This window comes from Patella vulgata, chromosome 3 (genome assembly GCF_932274485.2).
Source record: "Patella vulgata chromosome 3, xgPatVulg1.2, whole genome shotgun sequence".
NCBI classification, from domain to species: Eukaryota; Metazoa; Mollusca; class Gastropoda; family Patellidae; genus Patella; species Patella vulgata.
This window is the reverse complement of record NC_065881.2, coordinates 60,325,159-60,338,651: the sequence shown is the minus strand read 5'-3', so window position 1 is coordinate 60,338,651 and position 13,493 is coordinate 60,325,159. Positions and strand designations below refer to the sequence as shown.

Here is a 13,493-nt window from a genome sequence, read left to right as displayed (position 1 = left end):
AATACAAAATGCACGTGATCTTTAAAATGCTATATTAGGATGTCACGATTTTAATGCAGGACCATGTGATAAATATTAAGAAAATAATCCAGTTTGGATTTTCATTTTTTATAGAAACTACACATATTTCTGATAAATAAACTTATAAATATATTACTATATATACGCGTAGAAAATGTATATAGAGCCATAAAAGTAATTAAAATGTTCTAGAAAAAAATGTAATATCCTTGCACTAAATCTGTCAAGTTTTATAGAATGATATCGCAATGTTAAACACGAAATAAAATAAGGATGTTGTCTATAACATGTCCCCGCCTTAATCCAAAAATACATCGATTAAAATAATACATTTAATTTGCACATATACCTTTTTACAAAACATCTAACCATTATTGTTGACAAATCAAATCGCTTATTCTGTGCTGTATGATGCTCACCGTTGACTCCTTCTAGCTGAAAATTTGAAGCAGGGTTACTGTGTACAGACGGACAAACCCATTCCAATAGCCCCCTTACTTTTTTCAAAAGGCTGGGCACAATTATATGCAAATAATATTATATCTATATGTGGACCCTTTTCAGGAGATCAATGACCCTAACTTTGTAAAACAAACGACAAAGAAATAGAAGCGACTTAAACCACATTAACACATTTCTCGACCACATCCAAAAACTAATATTCCGCTTAAGCGCCATTTTGTGTGTTTACTCCCCTTTTAAAGTCATGTATAGGGTTAGTTATTATATAAATTTAACTACATGATAGCAGCACGATCACAGAATGTCCGACAATACTATTAATTCAACTGACTACCAGAATTTCCAATAAATCAATTGAACAAACCATACAGTAAATTTACCGTGCGTGCAAAATTAGACGAATAATTGACAATTTTCATCATTTTATTACAAATTATCGTGGCTATACAACCCCATATTGATTAGTTGGTAAACACTATCAGATTTAGCGATAAAGTGTGGGATGAACAGAACATTTACCAAATTAAACAGAAAGGCCAATAGCGCTGATAATATCACTCGAGTGGGTGACGTTCTATTTGAAAACATCGAAATTATAAATAAAGACAAGAATGTGAGCAAGTAGAAATAAAACATTGTAGGAGGTAATTTATATTGAGAGTGTGGCTTAGATAGAGCTGGCGGGAAGGAATAAAACATTGATTGATGATCTATGAAAATACATAAAGAGTTCACTCTATTAGACAAATGATATTCATGCACCCTTATCATGCATCACGAATGTTCTATAATAAAGAGGATTGACAATTATACTAATAATGTATAATTATACATTCTTATTTTGTTATATTCTTTCACTAAACAGATTATTATAATTGTAGTATTAGCATGACGTTTCCGCAAGCCACACTTATAAAGTAAATTATTCTGAATAATATATTTCAGAACAAAAACGTGTATGGCTACGTGAATTTAGTTGTTCAATTGTTCTACGAGTAAGCATACCTGTGTGTGACACCCGTCACTAATATATGTTAGGGTAAAGCTATATTGTAGACATCCTTGATTGTTTAATGCATGTGTCAATTTATTCAGCTTTGGTGTTAAATATTCAGGTCTTAATAATTGAATTCTTAGAAATAACCCCTAACTAAACAGTCCCCATATAATGTGCATGCCCGTGCATAACGGTTTAGCTAAGAAATGGTACGGATGAAAGGCGGGGAAAATTTTGAATTGTGGTGGCCTTTAACATAAGCTTAAACTGTGTACATTATTCCAGACAGCCATGTGTATCAGTTTCCAAATATAGCATTCTTGTTCAAATATAAGCCATTTATAGTCAAAATTAAATTTAGCTACAGGAAGTCACGAAGACCATTCTGTCTATGGATATGAATGCTATTCTCACGGACTTTTGGATAGGCTGTATACATTGTCATATAACCATACCAGTTAGTTTCTTGATCTTTGCTCTCTGATAATTATTGTAACAGTATACCAAAACAGACATGGCGTCTAGATATAACTATAAACGGAGAAGAAAAAGTGGAATTATTAGCAATAAGATTTCTAATTAGGATCGTGACTGGGCACATTCAAAGATACGGCAAAATAATGATAAAGTAATTTAGTTTCTTGGGATTTTTTTTAGCCTACAAGTATAAATAAAGACTGGTGGATATCTTTATTCATATAGCTGATCGATAAAAGGAATAACCAATTTTCAATCTGACGTCATTTTACACTAATGCATAGGATATGTTCGTGTTATATTGTATGCTATACTTAAGGTCCATCCACTCATCCTTTAAAGAAATTTGTATAAAATCACTGTTCACTATTAAAAAGTTTTCGACTTGTCATTAGGCCAGTGCCTAATTTAGATGAAGAGAAGCGCTGAGATAGTCCAGTTATGAGGCCCATCAAACCACCCTCACAACAAGGGGAAGGTGGTGTTTTAAAACAAACCTGAGCAAAGCCAGTGGTCGTGACGGGTGTGTAAGGCTACAGTGTTTGTAAGAAAGGCTTATAACAATGCCAAAAATAGTATAAACTTGGCAGACGGCCCTGGACTTCAACCTGTAAATCCGGCTCTGGATATGCAATACGTTGCTCTAAACGGATCTGTATTTTAAATCAGATAATGCACTCGTCTAAGCTAGACTCATGTTCTTGAAGCAACGACTGCAAGTTTTACAACATCTAGCCATTGCTAGTTTAATCTGAAATTGTATTTCTCTGATTTGTTGTATTTTGATATTTTCGTCAATATAATTACATGGAAAAACGACTAGGCGCTTTGCACTATGTCTACGATGAACTACTATGATGTATCGCTGATTGGATGACAATACGACAGATGAGACTTTTCGTCGATGCATAAAGGAACAAGTTCAATCTATTTTTGTTTTCAATATTCAGACGGGAAACTATAATGTAAGACTATCGATCTGGTTTCACTGAGGGAATCTACCCATCCACAGCTGACATATAGGCGTTGTTTTAAAGAATTATTGGTGAATTAAATTAAACAATAAATTAGTCGTCTTAAAGAGTCTTTGCCGTTAAATTAACATAAGGAATCTATATGTGACCTTTTGGATGAGCCCCGTCCTGTCCAATATGAGGGGATATGGGCACTAGGGACCGGGTATTCAGTTAATAGATTGCCATGCAGAAAATGTTAAATACCATCAAGATTCATCAAAAACCGCCCAGTTTGTGCTACCGTTTAGTTTGATATCGGTTGTCTAGTTTAGGAAACTAAATGGTCATAAACTGGATGACCAATATCAAAACTAAACTAAATGGTCATAAACTAGATGACCGATGTCAAAACTAAATGGTGTTTCTTAAACTAAACGGTAGCACAAACTGGGCGTTATTTGATGAATCTTGATGGTATTTAATACTTTCTGCATGGCAATCTATTAACTGAATATGTGTATTATAGATGGTAAGCTCAGTTTCTTTCCTTTTTTCATCAAATCTGAATGATACCCGGTCCCTAGTGGGGGATGGGACCTGGTTTGGGACAAGGTACAGTGTTAAAAATGATTTTGTTATTACATAAAGGCGTGTTGTTTAATGAAGAGTATTTGCTATTCACTAAGGCCCATATTTTCGAACAGTGTATAAAATAATCTGTGATTCGGTCTAATCAGTAACTAGCTAATTAGAGATTAGTAGTTGACTAAGTTTGGCATTCTCAAAAGTCAGATTAGCTAATCTTAGACTAGAATTTCTCTTCGTCAACGATTAAAATTAAGTTTTAAAATTTGATTGTAAACCAAACATTTAAATCACTGATTTCATATAATCATAGATTAAAGAGTTTTCGTTTAGCATTAACGAAAGGGTTCAGAACAGGAAGTAGATCACAAAAACATGACATTGTGTTTGAGAACCGCGTTTCCCAACCTAGGGTTCAAAGGGATCATGAGTAGGGTGTAAGCAAGGAGAAAAGGCAGGTCCGGGTAAAAAGCCATCCAAATAAATTAGAGTGTGAAATGTTTAGTTTTGGTATTGTAGAAATTGTTATAGTATTGGGACAGTGAATTTCAGTGGTTGTTATCCGTCACATTTCCGAGAAGCGATCTAACTGAGTTCACAAAGTAAATTAGAGTATGAATTTTTTTGTATTGTAGAATTTTATAGTATTGGGACAGTGGTTTTCAGTAGTTGTTATCCGTCAAATTTCCCACAAGCGACCTAGTAAAGTTCACAATGGCGAGGTGAGGAGGTGTAATTGTCTTCACTACAATAGAAAAGATCCGAATTTATCATTATTTGTCAATGTTGTATAAACTTGCAATATTTCTATTCAAAGGGAACATCCCGGATTTTAACAGTCTTTGAAACAAAAGTGTAAGTATGAAATCTAAGTGCCAATTTTTAGAGGAATGGTGTATTTACCTTGTCTCAAAATTTCAGTTCGAAATATTGAGTCGTTTTGACGGACGTCAAAACCGCTTTTAAGGGTTTGATTCAATTTTTTGGGGGGTTAGGTGACCTGATATTCTATTGCTGTTCCTTTAAAGAAAGATCTATACAGTGTTTGACCCACGTGCTGTACTTGATAACGAAAGGTACATTTCACCTACAAGTTATTTTTATAAAATAAAAGTCTGCCTTTATCCAGACACCGTATAATACTGCTTGGGACACCGGTCTCCGTTTCCAGATGAAAACTGACGGATTTAAGTTGTTTGAAAACGTATCACGTATATTAAGTTAGTTGCTCGGCTCAAAGGTAGAAATGAAATGAAATGGGGTTTAACGTTCGACTGTTCTGCTCCTATACTGGGCTAATGAAGACGGGCATACGCCATACAGTGTGCTATGCGGGAAATTTTGCCCGGGCAGCGGCACTTTCGCCTACTCTTATATCGAATTCCAACTGCCAGGGGATCTTTTACGTGCATTCCAATACACACACGGGACCTCGGTTTTTCGTCTCATCCGAAGGACTAGACAGCTGTCCTTGTCAGGCCCACCGTTCTACACCACTGACAAGGGGTAACCACGTCGGAAAGTCTGGATGAACTTTCTCGGCCAATGCAGGGATCGAACACCCGACCTCCAGGCTAGCGAACCAGCGTCTTAAGCACCTAGCCACCGTGGCTCCTTCAAAGATAGAGGATTTTAAGGGCTTTTAACACAAACTTAAACAGTTTTATTCTCCAAAATATAATCGAGATTTGCACTTTAAATAATACCCCAGGCGTAGGCCGGTCACCTGGAAGATGAAAATGTAATTATAATTTTTAATAAAGTTGTTCACATCGACCCGCTTGGCATGTCATTATATAAACATAAATTGTGCCTATTTCATGTTTCAATGTAATTTAATTGGCCGTTCAGATACTGCTTTTTCAATTTTTATACATACAACTGTGTACCAATTACATTAAATTTCATGAGATATATTAAATATAATATCATTTATTATATAAAAACATAAACAGTATATTTGTAATTATCAAGCTTCAACGATCAAAAATACAATTATTAACTTAGCTCCGCTTTGAACCTGGCTGTTTTTCATTTCTTACATCTCTTTGTTGGAAATATGAAACGACAACAAAGAATGTAACAAACTATTTTAATGCCACGAATGTCATTTCTAGTTGACTTTGCCTTGTGTTTTTTATCTACATAATCGCTTGAAAGTGTCACCAAAAATGCTGTCTTCGATACGCTCGACGTGACTTTGGTTTGGATGAACCCCACCCCGTTTGAAAAATCATGTATTCACCCTTGTGAACAGGTCCGTAGCCAGACTTGGTGGAGGGGGAGGGGGCATTAGTAACAAACAAGGAAGGCCACGGGCTTTTTTCCGTACAACATATCAAGGTTTTAAACACTCGGTCGTTGCTCCAGGAACATGCATCCTCGAAAATTTCTTGCACTTTGTATTTTTGGTTTGTATTTTTTTTTTTGGGGGGGGGGGGAAACTATATCTAAATATGGACAGACAGCGTAGGTTTAGTATGCGAAGAGTGTGTGCGAATTATGGAAAAAGGGAAATGTATGGTGTTAAAAATAAATAAAGGGAGCTTAGTGGGTAAGATCCTGACTCGCTAACCAGGTGGTTCGTCTGGATTTTCCTGCATAGTTGGTTACCCTTTGTCAGTGGTGCAGAACGGAATTCGGAATAAGAATAGTCCGTAGTGCTGCTGTCCTTGATTAAATACTCTGATGGCAAACTGTATTAACCCAGCAGAAGCAGATAAGAAGGACGTTAAACCCCATTTCATTTCATTTCAAAATAAATGTCGTTTCATGCTTATTTGGTTCATCCCTGCATAACTGAATGCATCATAATGGCATCTCCATTGACTTAATCCTTTCTTCAACTACCCCCCTAAGATGACAAATATTTGGCGTGATTTAGTCAAAGATTAAGTACAAGTCAACGTTCCAGAATATCACATTTTATGGTATTCTCGAACAATGATTAACTCAATGATTAGGCTAATCAAAGTTTATAAAAATCCTAGGTTAAAATTTAGTCAGCTTTCCAGAATATGACCGGTCAGAAAATCGTATAATCTACTTTCGAATATATGGATGGGCCTTTTTGTCTATATAGAATGTCTCACTACGATCGAGGACGGGAGAATGTATACTATAACTTCAGTTTACTTGGCAAGAGTTCACAAATACAGACTGATGGGAATTAAGCATGGCACAGATCGGGAAATTGGTCAATGATAGGCCTAGTAAATAGATTGGTTGAATCGAACATGAGATCGCATAAATAAGCAAGGGTCTTAAGAGTTATCGATTTAGAGCGCATGGATCCAATAAGTTATTTAAGAGATTTGACAAGACGAAGCAATTACCATTATTAAAACGACATAACGGATATTATAAATATCACTCAATAGACTTTAATTCCTTGAAATTGGCCCAGAATCTGCACCAGTTGACCTTCCCTCTCGAGATTTATCCATTCACCATAACATTTTTGCCAGTGTAATTCTATGTTTTATGTACCAACATGCATAATTTTCAACATTATTCCTCCTGTGGCTTAGATAAATCCAATATCACTGTCAGTGCCTTTATAACATCAACATGTCAACATAATTTTTGTGAAATTCTGGTCCAGAATTATTCAAATCGCGCAATTTTGATATACGTTAAAGGGACATATCAGGTTTGAAATTTGGGAACTTATGCCCAACCACGTCATTATGCGAGATTCAAACAGGTGATTTTTTTTGTTGAGATTCACATACTTGAGGGATCCACGGTGGCTCAGTGGTAGGGCATTGGCTCACTAACCAGGAGGTCCTGTGTTGGCCGAGAAAGTTCATCGGGATTTTCCGAGTGGCTTACCCTTATCAGTGGTGCAGAACGTTGGCTCTGACAAGGGACAACGTATAGTCGTTCGGATAGGACGAAAAACCGAGATCCCGTGAACACATTGACAGGCACGTAAAAGAACACCTGACAGTTTTCAGCTGCAAGGAACAGTGTCTAGTCCCGCGTAAATACTGACATGCACGTAGAAGAATCATTGACAGTTGGGGTTCGAAATAAGAGTAGGACGTATAGTGCCGCTGTCCGGGCAAAATTTCCGCATAAAACATTGTATGGCGTATGCCCGTTTTCAATAGGACAGATGGAGCAGAAAAGTAGAACATTAAAGTCCATTTCATTTCATTTCAAATAGATGTACAGGACTAGAATATAGGTTTCTTAGAACCTCCCACTCATTTGTTTAATTGACATATCTCTGAGACGGCTCATTTGTCACATATACGTTCGTATAATGTTTATGTTAACATGATTAGCTTTGGACAATGACGATTTGATCTAATAGGTTTTATTTGACTGATCGCAGACATATTTGATAAAAAGATGTTAGTCTTACGTAGAAACCGGAATTGAATTATTGTGTGGAATTTCGAGCCAATTGATTTGTACGACTATATGTAATGCTTAAAGATGCATTCCCACAAAAGTATTTATCAGGTAATTATTTCCAATGAAAGTATGACAATCTTAATAGAAAATACTGGATTTCCTGAATAATCCAGGTATTCATTTAGACTTCGATATTTATTGTAAATAGATGGCTACTAACAATAAATGCAATCTGAAAAAAGATTCTCACACAATCAAGTCACGTGGTAAAAATAGATTCCCACGACATGGTGTAGTTTTCTTCCAATTAAAATGCTTTGGAAGAGATTTCTAGCAAACTTTTGACAGATCAATTAGTTTGACTATGTTTTAGTCAAAAATTTTTATAATCAAATCACACGGTTTGTATGCGGGAAGGCATCTTTAAAGTTCACTTTGACGACGGTACGCTCTTATCATGCAGAACTGAAAAGGTGGTAACAGGCTGGAAAACCCATGGAGAGGAACTTTCTCGGTTGAGACCATTCAAACAAAAATCTTGGCATTAGGAAATTAATGAAGTGTAGGCGGACTGAGAGCATATTGCATGCGGTGGTATGCCTAGCCTGTCTTCATTATAACCCGTTGAGCACATCAATACACAGTCTATATCGGGGTGAAATTTGGAGTTTGTTTGAAATACGTTAGATATCGACTGATTACTGGGGGGGGGGGCGAAGACTGCGTGTGTGTTTTTATTGGTCATAGCTTTCTCTACATGCTAATTCCAGTGCATGTCAAGTATACAAGCCGAATCACGCAGATACACACAGACATCAGGGGATACAAATTATGTAGGGAAGGTTCATAACATAATATTTTCCTGAAGAATAGATTTTAACAAAATGCTGTTTAGAGACTACGTCATCAGTGTCATCAATAATGGTTTTGCGTATCGGGAAACCCAAGAAGTAACTATATGATTAACCATGTCAGTGCATACGGTGGAAAGCTGTTATATCCATCGATTTAATAGCTATAGATGCAGAGATTTCTGTTACGATGAAGTCAGCGAAATTTTTTGATGAAATATTGGCGACAATCTTGACATTCCAATCCAATCCCTCTACTATATGAAACCTTTAAGATGAGCCAAGAAACATAAATTCTGATATAAAATCCGTACAAAATCATAGTAAAAATCGAGCTGACTGATATGGATAATCAAGTCAGAACGCCCTGACTATTCTTGGCTCGGTTCTCCAATTCTCACCCACGTTTATCCAGCAGAGCCAAGAATTGTGGGATTTTGATATATTTGACTCTTCTGGTATACGCCCCACGTGGTTAACCATTATAGTACTCGCCTGTTGTTGTTGTTTATAAACATAAACCCACGCTTGTGACTTAATGACTTTTAACATTATTTCCCGTGATGCACACGGTTATTTTAATATTAAAATATCCTGAAGTCACGGTCTGGAACATCTGAGTGGCAATGCAAATAAATAATAAATATGGAGTAGAGGAAATTGTGGGCGTATTTTGATGCATGTATTCTAATCACACGTTTGTTTATATAAGAATATGGTTGTAAACAATACAATATGTGGATCCAGGTTGATTTTACTATCTAAATAGAGGCTAGATTTATTTCTTAAGGCCACCTCCAGATTTCTTCAAGGTTGCTGAGATGTGCATAATGTTAGAGCACGTGATTGTTGAGATTGTGGATTAGTGTCTATGAAAGGGTTACGTCTAGGGTTAGGATTAGCCGTAGCCATATTTAGATCTCGTGACCATTTGGCCAAATTTGGAGATGGCCTTAAGAAATAGATCTAACGCTAAATATTACCTAGTATTTAGAGGTAGTGAATTCACTCGACCCAAATTGTCTGCGATATCGCATCATCGGTGGAAGCGGACGTTAACCCCATTAACGAACTATGAATAGAAAAGGCGTGTTTGTGAAGTATATTGACAAGATTCAATATAACCAAGGAGGTAGAATATAAGAATGAATGAATTACATGGGGTCTGACGGCCTACTTTCTGCACCTACCGGGTATACATTTCATGGAAAGTAGGAGCCAGACAGGTTTTCCGTCCCACCCAAATGAATAGGTACTGTCCTTGCCAGATCCTCTGTCCTGCATCACTGTCAAGGTAGAACCTCGCAGGAAAATTCCGAGGAACATTCGCGAAAATTAACCCGGGACTTCATGTCTATAGCGGGTCAGCGCCCTACTCACTGAGCACGACGGCTCCCTATTACGAAGGAAGTAGAAGCTCTTTATAATTCTTTTGATTAGTTCGTTCTTTGGAGATCGTTTCATTTTCTATGAGTTTCTCGGTGGTATATCTTTAAATTATTTCAAGAAAATGTCTAATATTTGGTATTTTAGAACCGCATATAATCTAGATTAAAATATAAACTAAGCAGCATAAGAAACGTCAGGTTGGTATGTTACGCATTGCATAAAACTTGTCGAATGTTTTTATTGTATATTTGTGATCACATCTTCAATTTTACCGAGCAATAAGGATCCTCCCCAAACACTGAATTGAACCCAGGAAACGTTCTCAAAAACGCAACCTGACTTCTGAGATGGTAATGTGTTCTCCATGATTTTCATGTAACTCATGCTGCACGTGCTGTTCACCGCGACCAGCCCTATAAAATGCAACCCCATACCTGGTAGAATCATTCACACTACAACGTCAGCAGCATGCCACGACTCACGGCAGCTCAGAGGAACCAGGCGCTTGGAAGATTCGACGCATGCCACACTGCCCAAGCCGTTGCCAATCACTTCCAGGTCAATGTTCGGACCATGTACACTTTCGGGCCACCAACACCACGGATGATCGCTCCCCAAACTGGTAGACCAAGGGTTACCACAAGGCGACAAGACCGCCATGTTGTGCGACAACACGTGCAGAACCCCTTCACATAGACATCTGAGACAGCACGTCAGACTGTGGGAACACACGGAAGACCCATCAGTACCGATACAGTGCGCCGACGTCTCACCAGAGAGAACATCCATTGCCGTAGACCGATCCTCACCCCTCACCATGGACGTGAACGTCTACAGTTTGCCCAACAACACCAGAACTGGCAACACAGGCAATGGAGAACTGTTCTGTTCACAGATGAGAGTCGGTATTGCGTATCAACTGCAGATGACAGGAGCAGAATATGGCGTCGACGTGGCCAGTGTTATTCTGACCAATGTGTCATGGAACGAGGCTCATGGCGAGATTCAAGCATAATGGTTTGGGGTGGAATCAATCTGAACCAGAGAGTGGGTCCTGCGGTGTTCCAAAATCTTGGTCCAGGGAGAGGAGGCGGCATCACAGCAGTACGTCCGCTACATCGATCAAGCTCTCAGGCCCCACGTCATACCACATTTCGCACGTCATCGAAACAACGTTTCCCAGCATGACAACGCCCGTGCCCACACCCCCAGAGTTACTCGGGACTTTCTACAGCAGAACGGCGTCAACGTTACGCACTGGCCAGTCCTTAATCCGGATTTAAACCCGATTGAACATCTTTGGAGAGTGTGGATCTAGGTGCCAATGGCGTTCATCAAGCGTCTGGTCCACTACATGTACAGACGCTGCGCTGCTGTTATTGACACTTGCGGTGGACACACCAGATAGTGATGTATAGACTGTGTACAGACTCTAAACCATCGCAATGTCTTGGAATTGTGATGAATTAATCACTAATGTGTCAACATACTATTCACAAAAAATTGCTTTGATCCATTTAGTAAGTCGTTTTCTAGAATGATTTGATTAAAGTGCCTCTCTGGTTTTGAAATCGTACTGACGTGGTTTTTTTTTTGGGGGGGGGGGGGGGTTGGGGGGGGGGGGTGTTTGGGGTTTTTTTGTTATTTTTTGCTGTTTAGTATAAATATACTCAGCCAAATTAAAAACTTGACACTCGGAATTTTTGGGACTAGATTTTTAATATTTGGTTTAAGGCAACTATTTTAGTGTTATGTTGTGCACAGACGACCTTGACATCAACAGAAAGCAAGAATACGTCTCGCCGAAAGTCCTTGACATTGATAACGTTCGTGATGTCACAGTACCCCCAAAAATGAAATTCACAGACTTGGAGAACAATCGGAATAAAGTGTTTAGTAACGGTTGTGGCCTCCTCTAGCGTCTCGTACTGCCACACAACGTCTTCTCGTGGATCTCAGAACATTAGTAAACACTACCCGAGGAAGACGTCGCCACTGCTCAGCAAGAGCATGTTGAAGATCCTGCAACGTCAGGACTTGGACACCGGCATTTCTTAAAAAATTCTGGGTAGCAATTGCTGTATGGGGTCGAGCATTGTCTAGTTGAAACGTTAGTCCAGGCCCATGTCTCTGCAAAACGGAAGAAGAACAGGTTGCAAAATCTGATCCCTGTACTGGACAGCATTTAAGTTCCCTTGGACAACAACAAGAGGAGAACGTCCATGTGCACAAAAAGAACCCCAAACCATGACGCTGCTACCACCAAATCGGTCAACTTCTCTGACGCATACTTCAGCGTAACGTTCACCTCGTCTGCGGTACACTCGGACCCTGCCATCGGCAAATCTCAAAGTGAATCGAGATTCGTCACTAAAGACAACCGAATTCCACTGTCTTTGAGTAAATCTTATGTGTCTTGTGGCCCACACAAGTCGGTTACGACGATGAAGAGGTGTCAATATTGGTCCATTATAGGGCCTCCGAGCTCGAAGACCAGCAGCCTGCAAGCGATTTCGAACAGTTTGTGCAGTTACCCTTCCACCAAACATCTCTCTACTTGTGGAGGTTGCAGTGACAAATCTGTTTCTAAGATGACGTAATCGTATTGCATGATCTTCCTGGAGTGACGTCACACGTGGCGCTCCCGCCCTTGGGCGGTCGTCAATAGTTCCAGTTTGAAGCACTCTCATTCTAAGATTAATTATTGTCTGGCGTGAACAATTAAAGGCTCTTGCAACAGCACGTAGACGTTCTACATTTGAAAGGCGCGGCATTTTCTAACAAAGATGAAAATAACAATTTTAATTTGTTTTTCCAGTTTAAGTTACGTGTGCGTGTTCCGTTTAAGCAAACTTGCATCGATTGACCTCACGAGTTTGTGTTTACACGTGTTTTTCATCTTTATATGCTCAAAAGTCACGTGATCCACGTGACTTTACAATTTTATGAAATTAAAGGCTTCTTACTACTTACTATCGTTAGAAACACTTTAAAATTTATTTGACTTACCAGAAAAAAAAAAATTGTTGAAATTCATCAGTGTCAAGTTTTTAATTTGGCTGAGTATATTTACAAACCAACTTTAGTAACCTGAACCTACTGTTTTCCAAAAGTCTTGCATTTTTAATTCCTAAACCGATTCATTTAACATGCATTATGCAAGAGCTAACTCTGCCTAATGCAAGTCTTTCTTTAGGCTTGAAATTTTATCTAAATTATTAATCAAGACTAAAATCTGGATGAACTTTTTCTCGACCAATGCAGGGATCGAACATCCAACCTCCAGGCTGGCGAGCCAGCGTCTTACCCACTTAGCCACCTCAATATAAAAGCAAATGGCCGTCATTAAATCCTTCTTATTACTACAAGGACGACTGACCGAAAATCGCC

At 38.4% G+C, this 13,493-nt stretch overlaps 1 protein-coding gene across 2 annotated transcripts in view; it reads right to left on the bottom strand.

Moving 5' to 3' along the window:
- The window catches only part of LOC126815389 (uncharacterized), a 74,767-nt gene that overhangs the window by 16,646 nt on the left and 44,628 nt on the right, over positions 1–13,493 (bottom strand). The window contains exon 1 of one of the 2 annotated variants that reach the window (XM_056099679.1): positions 371–436. The exons of the other annotated variant lie outside the window; for it this stretch is intronic. Within the exon in view, the coding sequence (XP_055955654.1) occupies positions 371–385 (15 nt within the window). The 5' untranslated portion in view covers positions 386–436. Of the gene's footprint in view, positions 1–370; positions 437–13,493 lie in introns of those variants that run through there. 2 annotated transcript variants of the gene reach the window in all.